General features: G+C 37.0%; 1 protein-coding gene and 1 pseudogene across 1 annotated transcript; both read right to left on the minus strand.

Annotated features, from left to right (window-relative positions):
* Positions 1-1853: 1853 nt before the first annotated feature.
* On the minus strand, positions 1854-9053 carry LOC123879650 (adenylyltransferase and sulfurtransferase MOCS3). Its single transcript, XM_045927478.1, has 9 exons — positions 8700-9053; positions 7938-8160; positions 6996-7116; positions 6201-6438; positions 5522-5636; positions 4280-4390; positions 3872-3978; positions 2746-2965; positions 1854-2106 (listed from the first exon to the last, which is right to left on the minus strand). Exons 1-9 carry the CDS (start codon positions 8799-8801, stop codon positions 1952-1954), a joined length of 1392 nt encoding a protein of 463 aa, XP_045783434.1. The 5' UTR covers positions 8802-9053; the 3' UTR covers positions 1854-1951.
* Positions 9054-13100: 4047 nt separating this feature from the next.
* On the minus strand, positions 13101-15931 carry LOC123879652 (annotated as a pseudogene).
* Between the last annotated feature and the right edge of the window lie 6464 nt (positions 15932-22395).

Genomic DNA, 22395 nt, shown 5'->3' on the forward strand with positions numbered 1-22395 from the left:
GCCAGTGTGTTAGGATGTTTTTCCAGTCTAAGTTTGTACTTTTTGGAATACTTGTTCACTTCCTCTTTGATTGTTGGCATTTCTAGGTGTCTGTGGATTTCATCATTTCTTGTAAACCATGGTGCTCCAGAGATTGGCTTCTTGATAATGGTTTTTTTTTTTACCTTCGGTTTTGTTAGGCTAGTTAAATGGCAGTCATATATACCCCTTAATCAGTTGAGACTGGATCATACAACAATGTCTTTTTGTCACATCTTGGTGTTAGTTAGAAACTGATAGTCTCAACAATATTGCTTGCCCACTGCTGAGGTTCTCTTCTCATAAGAAGGGTTTAAGTCTTTGTCCACCACCCTGGTCAAGTGCAGATTGGCTGACTTTACACCTTTGAGAACATTATGGAGAACTCTAACATGCAGGTATCCTCCCAATGTTTCCCTTCACTGATAAAGCAAGTGATATTTAATTGCTTAATCCTACTATCCTACTTAATATTATAAATGTGAAAATGTGGATGTTTGAATGTTTGTTACTCAATCACGCAAAAACGGCTGAACGGATTTGGATGATATTTGGAATGGAGATAGACTATAACCTGGATTAACACACAGGCTACTTGTTATCCCGGAAAATCAAAGAGTTCCCACAGGATTTTGAAAAACCTAAATCCATGCGGACGAAGTCACAGGCATCAGCTAGTACTGTAATATAATAACACCTGACAATAGTGATATTCTACTGTATTAATCTAATTTTTCTATTGTTCCAGGAAGTCATAGTCCTAGCCGGTTTAATGGTGAGCAGCTGGCTCGCAACCCCCATTTGGGTTCTTCTACACATGAAACAGTACCGCGAGAAGGCTTGAACACTGTTGTATAGACAAAAATATTATGTATGTAGCAATATTATGTATTTGTTAAGTAAAGGTTAATTTAATGCTTTAAATATTGTGTTTTATTATCTGAATAAATCCCCTCCCCATGCTTCACTAATTTCTAGGGTTTTATAGTCCAGTCAATATAAAAAAAACCCACAGAGCCAAATATAATAGAGCTGGTGTTAACTATTACAAATAAAGTGTTAAAAATCCCCATCGATCCTACGTGTGCTACAAAAGTTATTCAGGGTCAAAGGTCAAATTTTGAGGTTTTTTTTGGATTTTTCTCGAAAACAGTAAGTTTTATCAAAAAAAAAAATTCAGACCAAAGTTGTAGATCTTAAAATTCTCTACGAAAATGGTTTTTACAATTTTTTTATTAGAGAGATATCGTAATTCTATAAGTCACATTATACTAGTGATACCGGTATTCGGAACAGCTGAACTGGCTGGGAATTATTAGGGCTGGGGCACATATGGCGGAGCGCAGAGCAGAGCATGCCCGCGAAGTTTTCTAATCGCGTGACACATTACGCGAATTTCTACCAGAGGATGCGCGAGCACGCGCGGGACCGCGCGCGGATGCGCGAGTATCCGCACGGATGCACAATTGATTTTAGATATTATTTCAATGAGGACAATGTCGATAATACTTTGACTGTGAAAAATGCTCTGCGCTGCGCTCCGCCATATGTGCGCCGGCCCTTTTTGTCAAACGTCAAAACGCTCGCTTAGTAAGGGAGCCTGTATGAAATTCACAGATGTGACGTCCAAGACATTTGACTTAATTGGACATACTTTTTTTGTTAAATCGATAGTTTAAAATAGCAAACTTAAAACTAACAGCGAACATGGATTTTACGAATTTTGAAAGTCCCTCTATTTATTAAAAGATATCGTAAGAGTGTGTTGCATTATACAACTAGCGCCATCTAGGTTCTAACACTTGGAGTTTGTTAGACAAAATAAAACAAAAAAATTCAGGTAGCAATTTATTGGAAACCAAAATTTTTACATCATCAAACAGTATAAAACCATCTAATTCCACTAAAACCACTACTAAATCCCCTAAAACCACTAATAAACTGGAAACTCATTATCAACGTGTGCGGACCAGGCGTGCAGGCCTCCACTCAAGTCTTTGACCCGGCTGCGTTGGTTTTCTTCAAGGACATCCAACACTCTCTTGGCTGCAATTTGAGAGTCGTTGCCTCTTCTACATATGAATGTTACTGCAATGAGAAAAAAGCATCCTTTTACATAGAACAGTAAACAATAAAAAAATCGGGCAAGTGTGAGTCAGACTCGCACAAGAAGGATTCCCTACCATTGTACAAGATATACAGTAACACCTTTACGTAGAACACTGCAAGTTAATAACGGTCTGCGCCATCTATATGTTATTTAGTGAATTATTTATTTATCTGTACCAGAAAGTTGTAACAATAAAGATAAAAAGAAAGAAAAAGTGGACTGGGAAGCACTTATCTCTATAAAAAATTGTCGTGAACACATTTCAATTTTCATTTGCTTGATATAACCACAAATTCACGGTTTTCCGTTTTTTTTTCTTAACTTGTGCTATAAGATCTACCTATCTGCCAAATTTCATGATTCTAGGTCGATGGGAAGTACCCTATAGGTTTTCTTGACAGACACGACAGATGGATGGACAGACAGATAGACAACAAAGTGATTTAAGGGTTCCGTTTTTCCTTTTGACATACGGAACCCTAAAAAAACTGCCATACCCCTACCAGGTTAGCCCGCTTCCATCTTAAGACTGCATCATCACTTACCACCAGGTGAGATGGCAGTCAAGGCCTAGTATCTGAATAAAAAAAAAAACACTAATTTTCATACACACTTACCATAACTTGTGCACTCTCTAATCTTCTCCAATAACTCGTCAAACTGGTTTTGATTCATCTTCTCCAAAGGATAGTTGACAGCGCCACCTATGTTGCACATATTAAACTCTGATTCGCTGCGCACGTCCACCAATAGATGGCTCTCTTTCGCATCAAGACTTTTCGCTAGATCCTTCGCTGAGATTCGATTTTCTATTGGTAGAATGTGCAGATTTCGATCCTAAAACAATAGTATGGAATGTATTAGTTATTAATAGAAATCTTTTATTAAGAACTAAAAGAAAGAAAGAAAAGAAAAGAGCAACCGCCGAGTTTCTTGGTGGTTCTTCTCGGTAGGAAAGGCATTCCGAACCAGTGGTAGATGCTTTTGACGATTCAAAAGAACTTGTAAAAGTCTAATTGAATAAAAATATTTTGAATTTGAATAGATTTTTATACAAGTAGACTTTTATGAGTGCTTTTGAATCGTCAAACTAATTTACCACTGGTTCGGAATGCCGTTCCTACTGAGAAGAACCAGCTAGAAACTCGGCGGTTGCTCTTTTCAAAAATGATTATCAAACTAACACTATTAAGTAATAAAGGAAAAATTGTTACTAACACACTAACAATCTATGGATGGAAACGTTTGAAATAAACGTTTATTTATTTATTAGTGTTCTGTACTTCAAAAGGAAAAAGGAACCCTTATATGATCACTTTATTGTCTGTCTATTTTTTTTTCTCTTTCGTCTGGCTTTACAAAGATTAGCCAATGTCAAGTTTGTAGTTATTTATAACAAGTTAGTTAAACTATACAAGTATGGACCCCGTCTGTGCCGGCGCTCGCCGACATAAGCACGGCACACCCTTAGAGCGCTTTTCAGTCAGTTTTAACAAAAAAAACACTACAAAAAGACAGAGCACGCCCGCCAGCTAACACCAACACAGACGAAGTCCTGTCTGTCTATCGTGTCTGTCAAGAAAACCTATAGGGTACTTCCTATTGACTTAGAATCATGAAATTTGGCAGGTAGGTAGGTCTTATAGCACAAGTAAAGGAATTAATCCGAAAACCATGAATTTGTGGTTACATCCCAAAAAAATTAAAATGTGTTCACGAAAATGGAGGTAGGCTGAAAATTACCTTTCCCTTGGCTTTGCTTTTACATAACACTTCATAGTCAAGTAATGTCGTTATTTTTGGTGAATCCGAACAAATCTCACATTCAGGATTTCTTGGACGTAGTTTCACTGAAAATAATGCAATAATATTTTATTTTTCAATAAAGAATATTAGCCAAGTTTATTATGATGAATAATTTTCCCCTTTCACCCCCAATTAAGCGTAAAGCTTGTGCCAGAAGTGGGTGCGACAATAGTGCAACAGGTGGGGTTTGAACCGCCGACCTTTCGGAATTCAGTCCGCTCCTCAACCGTTGAGCTATCGAGGCTCTTATTCTTCTCAAATTGTTTCCGTGGATAGAGTATAGTGTAATCTATGTTCATAAAATTTATTTAAAAAAAAATAAACATTCCTGAAAAACATACATACCAGTTGTAAAAGTGGTATCATCACCATCAAATAGTAACATTCTCTCGACCAATAAGTTTTTGTGCGTTTGTCCCACTATTAGTTTTATAGCTTCCAAAGCTTGTAATGCTCCTGAAAAAAATATTAAATACTTACAAAGGTAAGCAATGGTATATCTTTATAGTCAAATCAACTTTTGACTGTTTTGTTGCAGTTTAAAGTAATTTGAACTAATGAGAGTTTTGGCTACAACATATTATTGAAAAGCACTTTGTAAAAGTTTATTTGGACTTCGTCTGTGGTGGCGTTTGCTGGCGCGCGTGTAGTGACTTTTTGGAGTGTTTTTTTTTGTTAAAACTGACTGGAAAGCGCTCTGAGGGGGTGCCGTGCGTGTGTCGGCGAGCGCCGGCACAGACGGGGTCCATACTTGTATAGTTTATCTAACTTGTTACAAATAACTACAAACTTGACATTGGCTAATCAGTGTAAAAGCCAGACGAGAGAAAAAAAAAAGTAAGAACCTCCTCCTTTTTTCGAAGTAGGTTAAAAACTATTAAAACATGTACGGCTGTACATTTGAAAAATCTTTTAATATTATTTTCAGATATTACGCCAGAGAAAAAAGGAATTCTAATAGGATCACTTATTTGTTTTGTCTGTCTATCTGTCAAGGGAACCAAAACCTTCCCATTACCCTAGAATCATGAAATTTGGCAGGCAACAATGTCTAAAGGGAAAAATCTGAAAACCGTGCAATTATGGTTACATCACAAAAAAAATTAAAGTGTTATTGCTTGTTCGATGATACGGAACCCTTTATGAGCAAGTCCCACTCACACTTGACCGGGTTTTAACCAGAATGGGACTACCTCTTATTCTAGGGGTCAAGTCCTATAACTTAGGTGTCAAATAAAATTTGTAAACTAGGGGTCACGCTTTACACACTAGGGGTCATATGAATCACATTAGATGTCACAATCTATACTCTAGGGATCAAGTATCACCCTAGGGGTTTGCGAAGTCGTAGTATAGGTACCTATAACGCCAGGTACGGGTCCTGCAACCCCGTTGGTAGAGCAACTACCCACCGCCTCTGGTGGGTGGAGGGGTTCTAGGGGTCAAGTCCTTTAACTAAGGGGTCATGTAAAATAAACTAGGGGTCACGCCTTACACACTAGGGGTCATATTAATCATATTAGATGTCACATTCTATAGTCTAGGGATCAAGTATCACCCTAGGGGTTGGCAGGGGTTGTAGTATACCTATAACGCCAGGTACGGGTCCCGCGACGCCGTTGGCAGAGCAACTACCCACCGCCTCTGGAGGTGGAGGGGTTGGAAATAGGCATCTGTAGCATGGACCTATGTAGGATTTTTCCTGTAACATACAAATAAACATAATATAAGTATCATCCCCTCTATATTGTGAATTATATTAATTAATCCATACTTTCTGACATTATAAATGCAAAAGTGTGTCTGTCTGTCTGTCTGTCTGCTAGCTTTTCACAGCCCATCCGTTTAACCAATTTTGAGTTTGGTACAAAGATAGATCAACAAGTCCCCAGGAGATTTTTAAAGGCCCATCCGTTAAACTAATTTTGACTAAATTTGGTACAGAGATAGCTTGTATCCCGGAGATGAATATAGGCTGTTTTTAGCCCCCGACCCAAAAAGAGGGGTGTTATAAGTTTGACGTGTGTATCTGTGTATCTGTCTGTGGCATCATAAAGAAAATCGGTTCAGCCGTTTGAAAGTTATCAGCTCTTTTCTAGTTTTCTTATAGAGGTTTTTGTGTCGGGGGTTTTCAAATTTTGAGTTATGGACAATTTATTTTAGAGCTTGATAATGACTGTTAAGCACCGGCCACACAGGCGGCGTATGCGTCACGCAAGCATAGACGTATTGCGTAGTAATGTATGATTTTCTGAAATTTTCTTACCTCTTCACTTGTATTATTTTTGGCCCTATACCCATATATAGTCAGTTGTCCCTCCATCTTCAAAGCACTCCCAGATATCAGAGGTATCTTGCTCAGAACGCTGACGTCACTGAGCATGTATCTTGTGGGTACATTATCTGTACAATCTAGTATCAAATCGTAGTTCTTTGCTACTTCCAAAGCATTTGAGGGGTTTAGGTCGAAATCGTACGGAGTTATTTTGATTTTTGAGTTTATACTGTAAAAGAAATGTAGGGGTCATCTTATTTTCTATATGGCACATGACCTTTACACTAGGGGTTACGTACTACACTAAGGGGTTGTTTTCTAACCTAGGGGTCAAGTTCTATAAGTGAAGGGTCATGTTCAATACTCTAAGGGTACACTTTATACACAAGTGACTACGTTTTACACTCTAGGGGTCATGCTTTACCCACTAGGGGTTTATAAAGATATCAGAGGAATCTTGGTTAGAACCCTAACATCACTAAGCATATCCTATCTTTTAGGCATATTAACTGTCATAAACTATGACTGTTTTTTTTTTTTTGACGCTGGGGAATGCATTTACGCATCCCCCCCGGAAGCTAGCCAGCCAGCCGTTAGTCAGCCAGCCAGCTGAGGGAGGGTATGTGGGACTCGCCGGCCGAGAGGCGACCGGAATACCCACTAAACCCCAGCGGCGCTACTGCGCGTCGCCTGGCGACTGGGTCACGGGAACGCCGAAGCAAACAACCGCGACCCAGCCAGCGACGTCTGCTATAACTATAAACTATGACTGAGCTATAAACTTACCTTCTCAAGCTATTAGCTGCGGACTGCGCCTTACTCAAGTTCTGATCTTTCTCACTGTGCAGTATTTGCCTGTGTATGTTCGTCAGCTCCACTTGGTCGTAGTCCACTATGCCGATTTCTCCTAAAACATCACAGAATATTTAGCTTTTTCATCATCAACTCAGCACCGGCCCACTACTGAACAGCATCTCCATCTGAATAAGAAGGACTTTGGCTATAGTACCACTAGAGGATAGCCGCGGCTTCGCCGGCGTGGATTTCGGTCTCTTTAAATCACGTAGGAACTCTTTGATTTTCTGGGATAAAAAGTAGCATATGTCCTTCCCCGGGATGTATCCCAAGTCTGTACCAAATTTCATAAAAATCCGTTCAGCGCTTGGGCCGTGAAAACGTAGCAGACAGACAGACACACTTTCGCATTTACAAAAATGATGATGATTAGTACAGATTTACATAGATAATGTAAATGATTAAAAGAGTCTGGATTTGACTGAAAAGAGCAACCAACGAGTTTCTTGCTGGTTTCTTTCGGTAGGAAAGGCATTCCAAACCAGTAGTAGATGCATTTGACGAATTAAAAGTACTTGGGAAAGTTTATTTGAATAAAAATATTTCTATTTCTATTTTAAAGTTGAAAAAGTTTAGTTTTCCATTCCACTCCATTCCATTACGCGTGGCCCATGTTCACTGCTGAACATAGGCTTTTCCAAGAGCGCGCCACCAAACACGTCCCTCCGCCTTCCTCATCCAGCCGCTCCCCGACATCTTCTTCAGGTCATCTGTCTAGCTGGCTGGAGGTCGTCCCACACTGCGCTTACCGGTAAAGTCTCCATTCCAGAACATGTCTACATCTCCAGTTAAGTTTAGTTTAGGTTAATACAAAGAGATGCTACGGTTCAGCTTCACTCAGTTCTAAAGGTGTGCATTGTGCCTAATAATTACCTATTCCCGCCCCAGCAAGGTAGACGGAAGAGGGACATCCCAAGCCTCCTGCACCAACTATCAGAACCCTGGCTGCCATCAGCTTCTCTTGGCCTCGGACCCCAATATCTGGTAAGAGGATCTGCCGGCTGTATCGTTCAATAGCCCACTTAGGTAGGGTATCTCCAAACTGGACTTTAGTTGAGTTTTCACTATTATGTTTGCCATTCTCTGCTGATTTTGTCTAAAAAAAAAAGAATCCATACTTAATATTATAAATGTGGAAGTTTGTCTGTCTGTCTGCTTCCTTTTCACGGCTCAACTGCTGAACTGATTTTAATGAAATTTGGTACAGAGAAAACTTACATCCGTGAGGATTTATCTGTTTAACTGATGATATGATATTCTATATGAATTAGCTCTATTATCGACTATAACTCACAAAATAGTCGATACTAGAGCTAATTTCTTAAACTGAAACCTTTTAAGTAAAGATTTTTATATAAACCTGTGAGGATGATACTGCCATTGGCGCAATTAAAATACCATAAGCCTACGTTGTCGTATTAGTTTACAAATTACGAAAATCCTTAAACATTAGGCTATCCTCACTTTATTTAATCTTGCTACTAATCCACACTCGGCCTGCACGGTGGACTATACCCAAATACTTCTCGTTATGAGAAAATCCGTGCTCAGTAGTGAGGCGGCGATGTTAAGGCCTTTTAAAAGCCTAATGGTATTCAAATTACGAATTTACTCATTTAATACAAGCAGTCTTACCGGCAATAACTTTTGCTTGATTTCGTAAAGTTCCCGTTCTTTTTGCTGCAAGGTGTCCTTCAATTCAGCTACTTCTTGCTCAAGACAATGTAGTATATCCATTGTTTTCACTATTTACTTAATATTATTTACTTAAAACCGCACTTGTTTGCTTAGAACGAAAATTCTATTTAAAATGCTAAAATTACTAAAAAAGCAATACCTATTGCAAAAGCCTCCAATACACTTAACTTTAATTGGTTTTTAATACATAAAATCATATAAATTTTAATTATTTTTCTAAAAACAGAAATAATTTCGTGATAAACTTATAAATGTCTACCACAGAGTAGGTACTTCTTACGTGCCAACAGATGCCTTTGACAATCGATAAAATAAACAATGATTCAGATAGTGTTGTAAAGTTTGCAATAATACCAAAATCGATTTAATCGGAGAAAAAGATTCACAATCGATTTTAATCTGAAGTTGCAATCTGAAGTCATTTCATAGGAAACAATTCTTCAGTAACTATAACTGGATTTTTGCCAAACTAATCGACATTCAAATAGTATTATTCAAGGGGTGGGTGAAAATCCTGGCAACACATTAGCGGTTCCCTTAGTGCTGTAAATGTTCATGGGGAAATCCTGGTCCTGGTCCAACGCAAGAGTATAAATGTTCCTTGCCAACGCATTCCTCTTGCTCCAAATGTTCATGAGCGTGAATTTTTTATTTAAAAAATCGTCCAATTTAGGTACACTATAGTCTTATATAAATTTTATGCATCTACAGCTGGTATTTTGTGAAAACCAAAAAGAACCTGTAAACATACCAGTAGATCACTTGGTTTCATTCAAAAAAAAATTCAGTAAGATGGATTGTACTGTTCATGGTTACCTACTATAATATTAATATTAGTTACATTTATCGTAAACCAAGTAGTTAAGTTAGTCCAGTCTGAAACCCAAGCGATCACTGTATGTTATGTAGTTGTATCATGATGGGCAAGTAAAAAAGACATCGTGGGATGGAGTATTTTTGAATTATTTATTATTAAATACCTAATTTTAAAATAATATGGTTAAAATAAAGTTAAAACTGTCGATTTAGTTCACAGATTGTGTACAAAAGAATTAGGCACAACAAACAAACTACACTAGCGGCACGCTATGATGGCCGGTTTGACACATTACAATAGTGATGTGGAATGTCAATTTATTCTCGAACAAAAAACAATTAAGTTTTGTTTTTGTACCTGATTAAATAGGTTTAATAAAACAAAAATGTATATGTTTATTTAATTTATTTGAACGAACTGAATATTTGAACGAAAATGAATATACATACTTTATATGCACACAAGAAACATATGAATACAAAAGATACCAAAAAAGGTGCCACAAAAGGCCATAATTAATCAGATTCGTCCATACTACTATTTTCACTGTCGTCACTGCTATCATCACATACATTAATAATTATATGTTCGTTTTCTATAATATTATCTATTTTCACATCTCTTTCATAATCTTCCCTTATTAATTTAACAGTTCTATTCACAACCTTTTCCCAGTCTCCTTTAGTCACATGTTCACAAGCTTCTTCTAATAATTTTAGCATTTTTTTTTGTGGTAAATGGGGGTTCTGTATTGTGTCTTGCAGCATATCCCTTAATTTGAGCCCACACCAACTCAATCGCATTATACTCACAATGGTAAGGCGGTAACCGTATAACTCTGTGCCCATGTTCTAATGCTATTTCGTCAATGACGTATCGGATCTTGGTTGGTTTGTTTTCTTTTAAAAGACGTACTAATTCCGCTTTTAACATATTCATGTTTGCATCTACGCCATTTTTACGAAGCCATGCGACGATATCAGCTTTCTTTTGGGATTGGGCAGGTGGCTTGTCAATTTGCATCGAGTGGTATGGGGCGTTGTCCATAATTATAATAGATGGTTCAGGGAGGCTACACAACATTGAGGTAAACCATTCAGTAAACTTTTCTCCATTCATGTCTTCATGATAGTCTCCAGTGGTTTTTGACGCAAAAGCCATGAGAGAACCTTCGACAAACCCGTTAATGGTTCCGGCGTGACAAATTATAAGTCGCGATCCTTTTCCTACAGGAACTTTGGAAGTAGATGCTGCTGTGTCATCGTTCCAAGAACGGCCTACAGTATGGTTAGCATTAAGCCATGTTTCATCCAAGAACACAACATTTTGCCAATTTTTGATTTCTTTCACTTGCCGTAAAAAAGTATACCTTGCCATCGCTATATCAAATCTTTCCATCAATATTTTGCGTTTGTTACATTTTTTGTATCGAAATCCAATGGTCTTCAAAATCTTCGTTAAAGAACTTTCCCCACCGAAGAATAATCCAGCTTCCTTCAGTGAATGCACCAACTTTTTTCTTGTTGGATACTCCTTCTGTAAATAGTAGCCGTAAACATGTCTTCGGATAGCATCGGCATCAAAGCTATCGATGCCTACGACTGGTTTTGCTCGTTTTCTCTTTTTTGGTGTGTGAAGTTTATTTTCTTCTGTGCCAGTCTCGCCATATTTTTTTTTAGTTATCCGTCTAAAAGTTCGTTGTCCAATATTAAGCGCATCAGCTACGCGTTCAACCACTGACGTTATAGGTAAAATTGGCCCTCCATTTTGAGCTTCACGATCGAAATAGTTACGAAGGCGTATTACGAACTCACGTGTCTGACTATTTAGAACAGTTCTCTGCGTACGTTCGGTCATATCGACGAAATCCACAACAAAGGGCTTGAACAGAGTCCAAATTAACGAGCAAGGGTCAACAGTAATGCAGTATCAATATTTGAAATCCAAAGCCAGGTCAAAACTATATCACAATCGCATTGCACTGACAGTTTATACTTTTCGAAGCAACGTCAATTCGAAACTGCTTTGTTTTGCATTGAGCATTGACGCGAGTTTGCCGGAGGTAGTAGTTGTGCTAGCCAGCGATCCTATGTGACGATCGTATTAGATTCCATTTTTAAAAATTTATTGATATTTTTTTGCGATTTCAGAGGTTTGTCCACATAGTGAAAATTGTTCATATTCACAAGTACATTCACCCCTTAAATGGTGCAAACTGATTTTTCTACACTTGTATACATTTAAGAAATCAATTTAATAAATAAATTTTGAGTCCTAAACCTAAAACTACATTCGATAAAATTTATGAATCTCTGCACATCACTATCGTCAATAAAGTAATACAATTATTTCCTTCAAAGTCGTTATCAATTAATACGGAACTTCATGAGCGGACAAACGTCAAACCGGCCATCATAGCGTGCCGCTAGTTTAGACACAAAAAAAAAATACAATAGGTAAGTGCCACTACACAACACTAGTCTATATTTTAAAACTAGAATGAATAAAAAAAGTATTGAGTACCTATAAGTAACAGAAACACCGCATTAAAATTTAAAATACATTAACAATGTTATTTAAGTTTTAATTTAAACCCAATTAAAACTAAAGAGAGTATAAATGTGCATAACTATCTATAACTTAGTATATTATATTGATACGTCCAATACATAAGACGACTTCTTACACTAACTAATTATGTTATTAGCACCTTTATTCCGGAAGCTCAAAATCAGACGGTTGAATATTTCTCGGTTTTCTTCTGTGAATGATTCTAGTAAGTTCTGTCCGCGGTTTAAGTTCGCGCAAAACAAGAAGTCCAATTTGAAATTGCAACATGACATATTGCGAAGATTTGGGCGCATATATTAAGGTTCCTGGCTGTGATCTGTTTTTTTATAATCCATGACATATTAAAAATGCGAAAGTGTGTGTCTGTCTGCTAAGTTTTTACGGCCCAACCGCTGAACCGATTTTAATGAAATTCGGTACAGACTTGGGATACATCCCGGGGAAGGACATTGGCTACTTTTTATCCTACGGAATGACGAAATCCACGCAGGCGAAGCCGCGGGCATCCTCTAGTATGCAATAAGTGTTCAAATCGGATTGCTTGTTTTATGCTCACTATACCATTTTAGTCAGTTCGCCTTGTGAATATCTAATGCTTCTTTATAAACTAACGCGCGGTAGCATAGATATTTACTCTAACTGTCACAATTCACATCGTAACCCAAATCTATCTATTTATATAAAAAGAGAAACTGGCTGACTGACATAGACGTATAGGCGCACATCAGTGGGTCTGAAAACCTAAGATTTTGCATATAGATTCTAACCCCCGACCCTAAAAGAGGGGTGTTATAAGTTTGACGTGTGTGTCTGTGTATCTGTCTGTGGCACCGTAGCTCCTAAACTAATGAACCGATTTTTATTTAGTTTTTTTGTTTGAAAGGTGGCTTGATCGAGAGTGTTTTTAGCTATAATTCAAGAAAATCGGTTCAGTCGTTTGAAAGTTATCAGCTCTTTTCTAGTTACTGTAACCTTCACTTGTCGGGGGTGTTATAAATTTTTAATTTACACTTGTAATCTCTATAATGTACACTGTAGAACCTCACTAAGAAACGATTTTGAGAAATTCTAACCAGTTTCCTAAATCACCTTAATCCACCAAGGTAATTAGTCGAAAAAGCTAGTAAATCGCTAAATCTCCCGCTGCACAGGTTCAAGATCAAAACTCTTTTTTTGTAACGCCAACTGTGCCTGAAACTTACATTATTTATCGGTATGGCTCTGCAGAAGCGGCAACTGTCTTAAATAAAAAGTTTAGCAAAAAACGTTGTATGTAAAACCTTAAGCGTTAAGGAGGTAACCTTCCTGTATTGACAAACTTTTCAAACGCGATTCTCGTTTGCAAAGCTTTTACTCTTTTAAGACAACAATCTTCCATTAACACTTTAGGATTGAGTGCCACTGAAGTTTCAGGTTCAAGAAAATATGCTGGTGGTTTCAGTGAAACTTCAGGCTTGGGAACTCCCTCTGGTTTCTGATATGCTACTAAATTAATTGGTTCTTTATGCTTACAAGCACCGTCTTGCATCAGATGTGTTACGTTTTGAATAGGTGGTTCTGTACTTAGCAGTATTTGCGTTTTAATACATTTTTTGGCATTCACCACCCCATTTGAATCATCAAAATTAAGATTTTCGCTATGCTTTTCACAAGTTTCTAACACAAGCTTTCGTTGCATTTGTTGTTCTTCTAAACTTTGTTTCCGTTCAGCTAAACGTTTCATTATTTGTGGCAATACCAAGGATTTCTCATGAATACCAGGGTCCTTTAGTGAAACCAATTTTTTCAGCGTCAGTTTTGACGATTCTCCTTTTATGATACGCTTTTGGATCCATTTTGACGGTATGCAATATAGGAACCGTTTCTCCTTGACAAGTTAAACAGTTAACAGGTGGTCTGTTTAAGTCAGTTAGGCTTGTATTTATTTCATTGCGGAAAATTGGTGTCACATCTGATTTGGGTACAGTTTTAGACATTTTATTTTCATACAAGTTACTCTCATGTAGAATAGACGGTACATGTGATTTTGCGTCACGATAATTTATAGATCCTGGAGTTTCTAGTTGTTCATGAGACATTTTTGATATATTTAAAGCATCATTAATAGTGTTACATGCTTCAATTGGTTTTGATAAGCTTTTCAATAAGTTTCGTTTTCTATCATTGTGATTTAAAGATGGTACAGGGGGTATAACATGATCAAAATGCGATATGGGCTTAAAAGAAGATATAGATGTTGTTTCTTTGAACACTGATGGATCTATAATAAGTTTTGGTTGCAAAAACTCATCAATCTCATCTTCGCATATTGGATCCTGATTTGGAATATCCAATTCAGGCGGAGGTTCTAATTTAAGTTCTGAACATCTCGAGGAGATAGCGTTATCAAGAATTTTGTCCAAAGTTCTTGAATTACTGTTAATTAAATCAGGTTGTGGGTATTTTTTTGTCGTATTGTTTAAGTTTTCGTCGTATTTCGTCCACTCCGACAATTTTTTACCCTGTTCAGCTTTTTCGAAAAATTCTGTATAGTCGATTTCAATTGAGTCAATTTCTGGATTTGAATTTTTATTTTCTGCGTGTTGGTCGTAACGCGGTTCCTTTTTAATTTCTTGCGGAGTCACAAATATATTTTGATATACATCTATCAGGTTGAATTCAGACTTTTTTACTTTTTCAAAAAAAGAGCCATGTAAATCTGGACTTAGATCTAAGGAATTATCTAGTTTATTCGTACTATCGCTAACATCTATTAGCGTAGCTGTAGAAACGTCAGTTTTCTCAAGGTTTACTTTCTCTGGACGCAGCAGGTTGTAAGCATTGAAGTTTTTTAAAAATGGTAAATTTTGGGGTTCATTCGAGTTTGGACTTGTTTCCCACATAACTATTCCTGCAATTTAGAAAAAGTAGAAAAAATTAGTAAGTACTAAAGTTTTATTATTAAAGAAATGTTTTGTTTACATTTAATTGAGTACATTAAATCAATCTCTCAAGCGGTCACTGCAGCTCGAAGGGTTTCGTGTATCACTAAAAAAGAAAATTGTGGGTAGGTTAGGTAAAGTCTAAACGTTGAGTCACAAAATGGTTGCTTTTAAGCACAGATTAAGAAGAAGAAAAGGCATTTTGTAAACATCTCTATTTAAACCTTAAAACCTTTTTTTTTTTTTTTTCTTTAAATCTGGCTTTACTCTGATTAGCCAATGTCAAGTTTGTGATATTTTCAAGTTATTGAATTTATACAAGTATGGACTCCGTCTGCGTCGGCGCCCACCGACACACACGCGGCGCCCCTTTAGAGCGCCTTCCAGTCAGTTCCACCACCAAAAAATACCAACTAACACAAAAACCAGCCACTCTTAACAAAAAAAAAACACTCCAAACAAGCACAGCACGCGCGCCAGCAAACGCCATCACAGACGAAGTCACACCTTAAAACCTTAAATTGAATTTCGAATTAGTTACTATAAGTTTTTAATCTGTAACTTTTGTTTGCATCCATTTTACCATCATTATACACATTTACATCACTATTATTTGATGTTTTAAAAATGACAGCATGACATACAACTGCCACACCATAAATATCTTGGATGAAGGATTATAATAAATATAACTAAAAATTATAGTAATCCATATGTTATTGGTCTATGAGTAGTAAATAAAAACACCATGGACGTATTATAATTATATTACTATGAAAAACACAGACCAACAGACGTCAAGATTGTCTCGTCCAAAGAGAATATAATCACTACGTTCCCGTCGACCCATCGATTTGAATTTTGATAGCGTCACCCATTAGGTACATACTCTTTGAGGGAACAAGGGAACCATAAGGGAACCCTCAACCCACTGACAAACCCACAGAACATTATTACCCTAGGCGGGGACAAATCACAAACCGCTCCTCGTAAAAGGATTCGTCACTTGTTATCTACTTAGTACAATTATTAACAATATGTAAAAAAAATATTTCAATTCAATTCACATTCATGTTAATATAATAATAAGTTGACATTTGTTACATTAAATAAATTCAATAAATTTTGCACGCCACGCTTGGCAGAATATGCGGTTCCACATAATATTTAAGACCAATGTACTTGTATATTATACCATATATTCTAGCAAATAAACACTTCTTATTCTTATTCTTATTCACACAAAATAAAAAGGCAATAAACAAAAGTCCGTCGTCTGCGGACTTTTACTAAATTCCACACATTGCATTGATGTTTATATCTTACCATAAATTACTTTATAAGTACATAATAATTCAATGTAATTACTTCCAATTGTTGTAAGTACTTGCCTACTTACCGAAGAAGCTCTGTGCAAAGTGCAACGCTGAATGGAAATTGCATCAGTAACTTATTGCACTTATACATATGGAACCTACCTTATAAATAAACGTAGAAATCAATTTCTTCGCCCACTGATGAATAATCTATTTGATAAATCTATTTAGAAATAATTAGCTCATGAAATTAATCGAAAAATCGAACTAAACAAAGTAAACAACATCAAACCTCTCGAAAGATAAACATTGTGATATCATTAATTTCTTGTGAGTTATGAGGAAATAATAAGGCAGATTAGCAGTGGATGAACTGGATCACTTTTATTAGGTATAACAAATTAATTTAGAGAGCTAATTAATACATGTCGATGCCGCCATGGTTGCCCAAGAGAAGAGGGCTAAGTAAAGGTTGGCTGTCAAACAGCAAACACTATTGGTTGTCTGTGGTCTTAGATGAAAATCAGGGTTGCCAAGTCATTTATAAATTGACCCCTAATTTTCATATTTACAACACTTCCCCTCATGCGTAACATGAGAAAAACATTACAATGTAGAACAACATTAAACATTAATAACTCAGATTAATTAAATACAACAATCTCCACATTGTCTATCTCATGTCTAGCATGACTGTGTATAAACCAATCATCTCAAAACCTTTATATTCCAAATGACTGACTAATAAAAAGATCAAACTTAAAAATCCCTATGACTCTGTACTTTTCATACCCAAGTCATTAACAAAACCCAAATATTTAAAGCTAGACAAGGGCTTTGTAAACAAGTCAGCCAACATATTATCAGACCGCAAATAGTTAACACTAACATCCTTATTTCTTACAAAATCTTTTACAAAATGATAGCGAAGGTCAATATGCTTAGTCTTTTTGTGGCAGTATTCTCTAGTCTCAAGCAATTTTAGTGCACTTTGATTATCACTAAAGATTCTACAACAATAATGTTTATCAAAAATTTCAAACAAAAAATTTCTAATAAAACATACTTCTTTGCACGAATCACTTAGGGCTAAGTACTCAGCTTCAGTACTTGAAAGCGCAACGCATCGCTGCTTGCGCGACTCCCAACATACAGTGGAGTCGCCAATCTTTACAACAAAACCACTATAAGACCGCCTGTCCACGACATCATTGGCCCAGTCAGCATCTGCAAACACTGACATATCAAAAGTACCCGATTTAACAAAAACTAATTTTTTATTTATGGTACCATGCAAATATCTTAATATCCTTTTTGCAGCCAACCAATGATCTCGTGTGAATGCTGTATTAAATTGGCTTAAATAACTTAAAGCATAAGTGATATCAGGCCTAGAGCATACTGACAAATACATTAGGCATCCAATCAACTCTCTATATGGATAAACAGTGTCATCTAAAATATTATCACCAGAGCCTTTCTCCAGTTTATTAACAACCATCGGTGTAGATACACTTTTACAATTTGTCATACCAAAACGTTCTAACAACTTCACAATATAGTCTGATTGGTCAAATACAATAGTTCCACTAGTTCTATCTCTATGTATTTTTATGCCTAAACAGTTCTTTATACTACCTAAGCGTTTACAACTAAATTCTGATTCTAGTAAATTATACAATTTGTCCTTTTCCTTAGAGCTATTAGTAAAGATATAAAAATCATCAACATATAATGCTAGAATCGTTAGTTGCTTGTCATTTCTTTTCATATAAACACATGGCTCACAATTATTTTGTACATAGCCATTGTTAGTCAATAAAACATTAACACTATTATTCCACAGCCTACTTGCCTGTTTAAGACCATACAAACTTTTCTTTAAGAAACAAACTTTGGTCTTATCACTAGAAAAACCTACAGGCTGTTCCATATATATACTTTCATCAAGCTTACTATGTAAAAAGGCTGTATTTATGTCCAAATGTTCTATGTCCATATTTAATTCATTAGCAATACAAAATAAAATTCGAAGTGTAGTATGTCTTACAACTGGTGAGAAAGTATCTGTATAATCGACACCAGACTTTTGACTAAACCCTCTTGCCACAAGACGAGCTTTATACTTTGTACAGTTACCAGACTCATCAGATTTCAGTTTAAAAACCCATTTACAACTAACTATATTGCAGTCCTTTGGTCTATCCACTAATTCCCAAACATTGTTCTTAATCAGAGAATTGTACTCTTCACTCATAGCAGTGAGCCAACAATCTTTATTAGGACTTGCCATTGCCTCATCAAAAGATTGAGGTTCGTCATAAATAAAACCATTTACCAAAAAAGATAAGTCTGATGAATCAGATAAATCATAATCTTGGAATCTTACCGGTTTTCTATTACGAGTAGAACGAACAGGTCGCTCGCAGCTAGAACTAGGAACCTCTAGTACTGTATCTTCCCCTCGAACGACTGTTTCGTTACTTACAGTGATGTCTGACTCGTTACTCTCTCCATCACTAGTTGCACTAGTTGCAGTCCCCTCTGCACTTTGGAAGGAAGACTCACCTGAAATTGGAGAAGAAAACACCTCATCATCAAGATTTTGGCTAGAATAATCATTCTTACTAGTAAGGCCAGTATCATTGCTGCCATTACTGTCATCACAAGAAATATCAATATTATTCTCATTTGGATTATTGCTTTGCATATCCATATTAATATTATTATTATCACAGCTATTATTTTCAATAGGATCATTGCTTTGCATGTCCATATTAATATTATTATCACTTATTCGGTTGCTTTGCATACCTACATCACTATGAATAAGAATATTACTATCTAAATTAGAATGACTGTCACAGTGGTTTATAAACTGGTTTTCAAAAAATATTACATTCCGAGAAACAATAATCTGCTTAGGATTCAAGGGATCAATCAATCTATAGCCTTTAGTATGCTCACAATAGCCAACAAAGATACAACTTCTAGATTTTGAATCAAGCTTATCTCTCTTCACCTGTGGAATGAGTGTCATAGCACGGCAACCAAAAACACGTAGATGGCTCAGGTTGACTTTGTGACCTGTCCATACCTCCTCAGGAGTTTTATTGGGAACAGCTGCAGTAGGGCTTCTATTTTTAAGATATATAGCTGTAGAAATAGCTTCTCCCCAATATTCTTTAGGAAGATTTGCTTCAAGAAGCATACAACGAGCTTTCTCAAAAAGTGTTCGGTTAAGCCTCTCAGAGACACCATTTTGAGATGGACTATATGGAGCAGTAGTTTGATGGACTATACCCTCACTTTTTAAAAACTTGGAGAACTCAGCACTGCAATATTCCCCACCTCTATCAGTACGCAGACATTTAATAAAATAACCAGTTTGTTTCTCAACAGTTGCTTTAAAAATCTTAAATTTGGACAAAACTTCAGATTTATATCTCATTAAATAGCCATATGACTTTCTAGAAAAATCATCGGTAAACGTTACCAGATATCTAGACCCACCCAGACTCCTTACCGGCATTGGACCACACACATCTGAGTGTAAAAGCTCCAACAACTGCTTGGAACGTTTAGCTTCACCCCTAGGAAACTTTTGCACTGCTTGCTTCCCCTCAACGCACGACACACACTGGTTAGTGACTGTACCATGCTGAGTCGAGTTAGCATTAACACCAACAGCAAGTTTACGGAGAACACTTACCCCTCGGAGACTCAAATGTCCAAGCCGCTTATGCCACAAGCATAAGTCCGGTGTATCCTTGGCTCCCTCTGTGTCAAGCGAACTTTGTGGCGTTGGCACAGCATTCACATTATTTGCAGCAAAAGAATGCTCCTGTGAATCATATAAAACATTGTCCAAAATATAAATTCCCCCCTGTCTAGTGGCAGAAACAACAAGAAATTCCCCATCGAAAACATAACATCTAGTTTTACTAAACTTCACAGATAAAGCCTTCTCACATAATTTACAAACACTAATTAAATTAGTTGAGAGGTCAGGTATATACAGAACATCTGTTACCAGCTGTGATTTGTTATTTTTCATTGGAATTACAACATCACCATAACCTAGACATCTTAGGGTACTACCGTTAGCAACTTGCACAGTCTTATCACACTTTGATAACTTAATAAACCACTGTAAGTCCTTACACATATGTCTTGATGCACCTGAGTCCACAATCCAGTCCTTGCTCTCGAATACTCCATTACTTTGAGCTGCTAGTGCTGTTCCTGGATTACTTTTCTGTTCCTTCTTAAATTTGTAACATTGAAACTTTTTGTGACCAGGACGGAGACAAAAATGACAAACAGGTACCTTCTTAGTCCTTTGCTTAGATAGCAGGGCCATGTCGTCTTTGCTCTCAGTACGGCCTCTGCGTTGCTCTTCTTGCAACAACCGAGTACGGACTAGATCACTTGAAATTGTACCTGTGCAGGCAACAGCTTCGAGACTAGACACAATTATATCATATTCTTGTGGAAGGCCGCTCAAGATAATCTCTGCAACCTCAGCATCTTCTATAGCTCTTCCAATATCTGTCAACTGCTGGACAAGAGTCGTTATATATTCAAAGTATGCATTCATACTATTAAAATCTGCATAGCTAGCACGGTGCAGCTGTCTTAATAAAGCTACACGTCTGCCAAATCCTTTATCTTCGAACACTGCGCTTAATTTGTCCCAGGCTTGCTTAGCTGTGTTTGCATTTCTAATATATTGCACACATGTGGGCTTCACAGCTAAACTAATACGGGCAAGAGCACGTAAATCTCTAGATGGGTCGACAGGCTCAGTACCTTCAATACATGACCATAAGTCATCTATGATCAAGGTGTGGCGCATGTTGAATTTCCATATGTTATAGTTACTAATACCTTCCAATTTTTCGAACGGTAAGTTGTGATGATGCAGATGGTTAATTAACGCTCCAGAAGCCATTGTCCAATATTTTCACGACGTACTTACAAGTGGCAGATCGCTGACGCAAACAAGCTTTGCGAGAGACGCCGCGCCGCTCACCTCGTGGCGTGGTCGTGACGCAGTTACCGTAAAATACCTTTCCAATTCCAGCGTCGCTCCAGCCCATAACCTCTTGTGAGTTATGAGGAAATAATAAGGCAGATTAGCAGTGGATGAACTGGATCACTTTTATTAGGTATAACAAATTAATTTAGAGAGCTAATTAATACATGTCGATGCCGCCATGGTTGCCCAAGAGAAGAGGGCTAAGTAAAGGTTGGCTGTCAAACAGCAAACACTATTGGTTGTCTGTGGTCTTAGATGAAAATCAGGGTTGCCAAGTCATTTATAAATTGACCCCTAATTTTCATATTTACAACATAATTTATAGTTTATACTCTTTGGTGACAACCATACACCAGTTCGACAAGGCTCTCTTGGCGCGTGTCCAAAATTTGAACTAACGCCGCCATCTTGTGAAGTGTCATGCAGCCCCCTTGAATGTGGTGTTGCTAAGTAAAAACTCTAAATTTCACTGTTTTCTTTAATATTTTAAGATCATCTAATGCATAACTTGGCGATATATTCTGATAATTAATTATTAAAGCACGTGTCAGTATCTTATAGTTATATTTAGCACTAAGTAAGTATAGTATTTGAGCAGGTAAACATGATAGGTTGCAAGTCTCTGGCCTATCAATGGTTTTTATGATTCTTTTTCGATGTGCCAACAGGAATGGTTTTCTTGCTTTCTCTTTCAGTTTTATATAGATAACACTCTATTTTAAACATAGATATTTTCAGGATACTCCCTAAACTTGAGAAGATTTTATAAGCTGGCAGCCTTGTGCTACAACTGCGTCCCCCTGTCAATGTCACTTAAGTGCCAAGAGAGCTTTGTCCTGCTTTGTCGGACTACTTTACTCTTACTCACAGAGTATCTCCATCTTTCTCTTACTCTTTGTTGCTCTATGATACTAATCCTAATCCTATATGTTATTGGTCTGTGTCCTAATCCATAATCTATGGTTAA

The sequence above is a fragment of the Maniola jurtina genome, chromosome 28 (assembly GCF_905333055.1).
Source record: "Maniola jurtina chromosome 28, ilManJurt1.1, whole genome shotgun sequence".
NCBI classification, from domain to species: domain Eukaryota; kingdom Metazoa; phylum Arthropoda; class Insecta; order Lepidoptera; family Nymphalidae; genus Maniola; species Maniola jurtina.

Coding starts and splice junctions, on each gene's coding strand:
- LOC123879650 (XM_045927478.1), bottom strand. CDS start 8,801: ATGGATATACTACATTGTCTTGAGCAAGAAGTAGCTGAATTGAAGGAC. Junction 8,161..8,699: donor TCAAGCAAAAGTTATTGCCG/GTAAGACTGCTT, acceptor TTTTTTTTTTAG/ACAAAATCAGCAGAGAATGG. Junction 5,637..6,200: donor AAAATAATACAAGTGAAGAG/GTAAGAAAATTT, acceptor TGTATGTTACAG/GAAAAATCCTACATAGGTCC.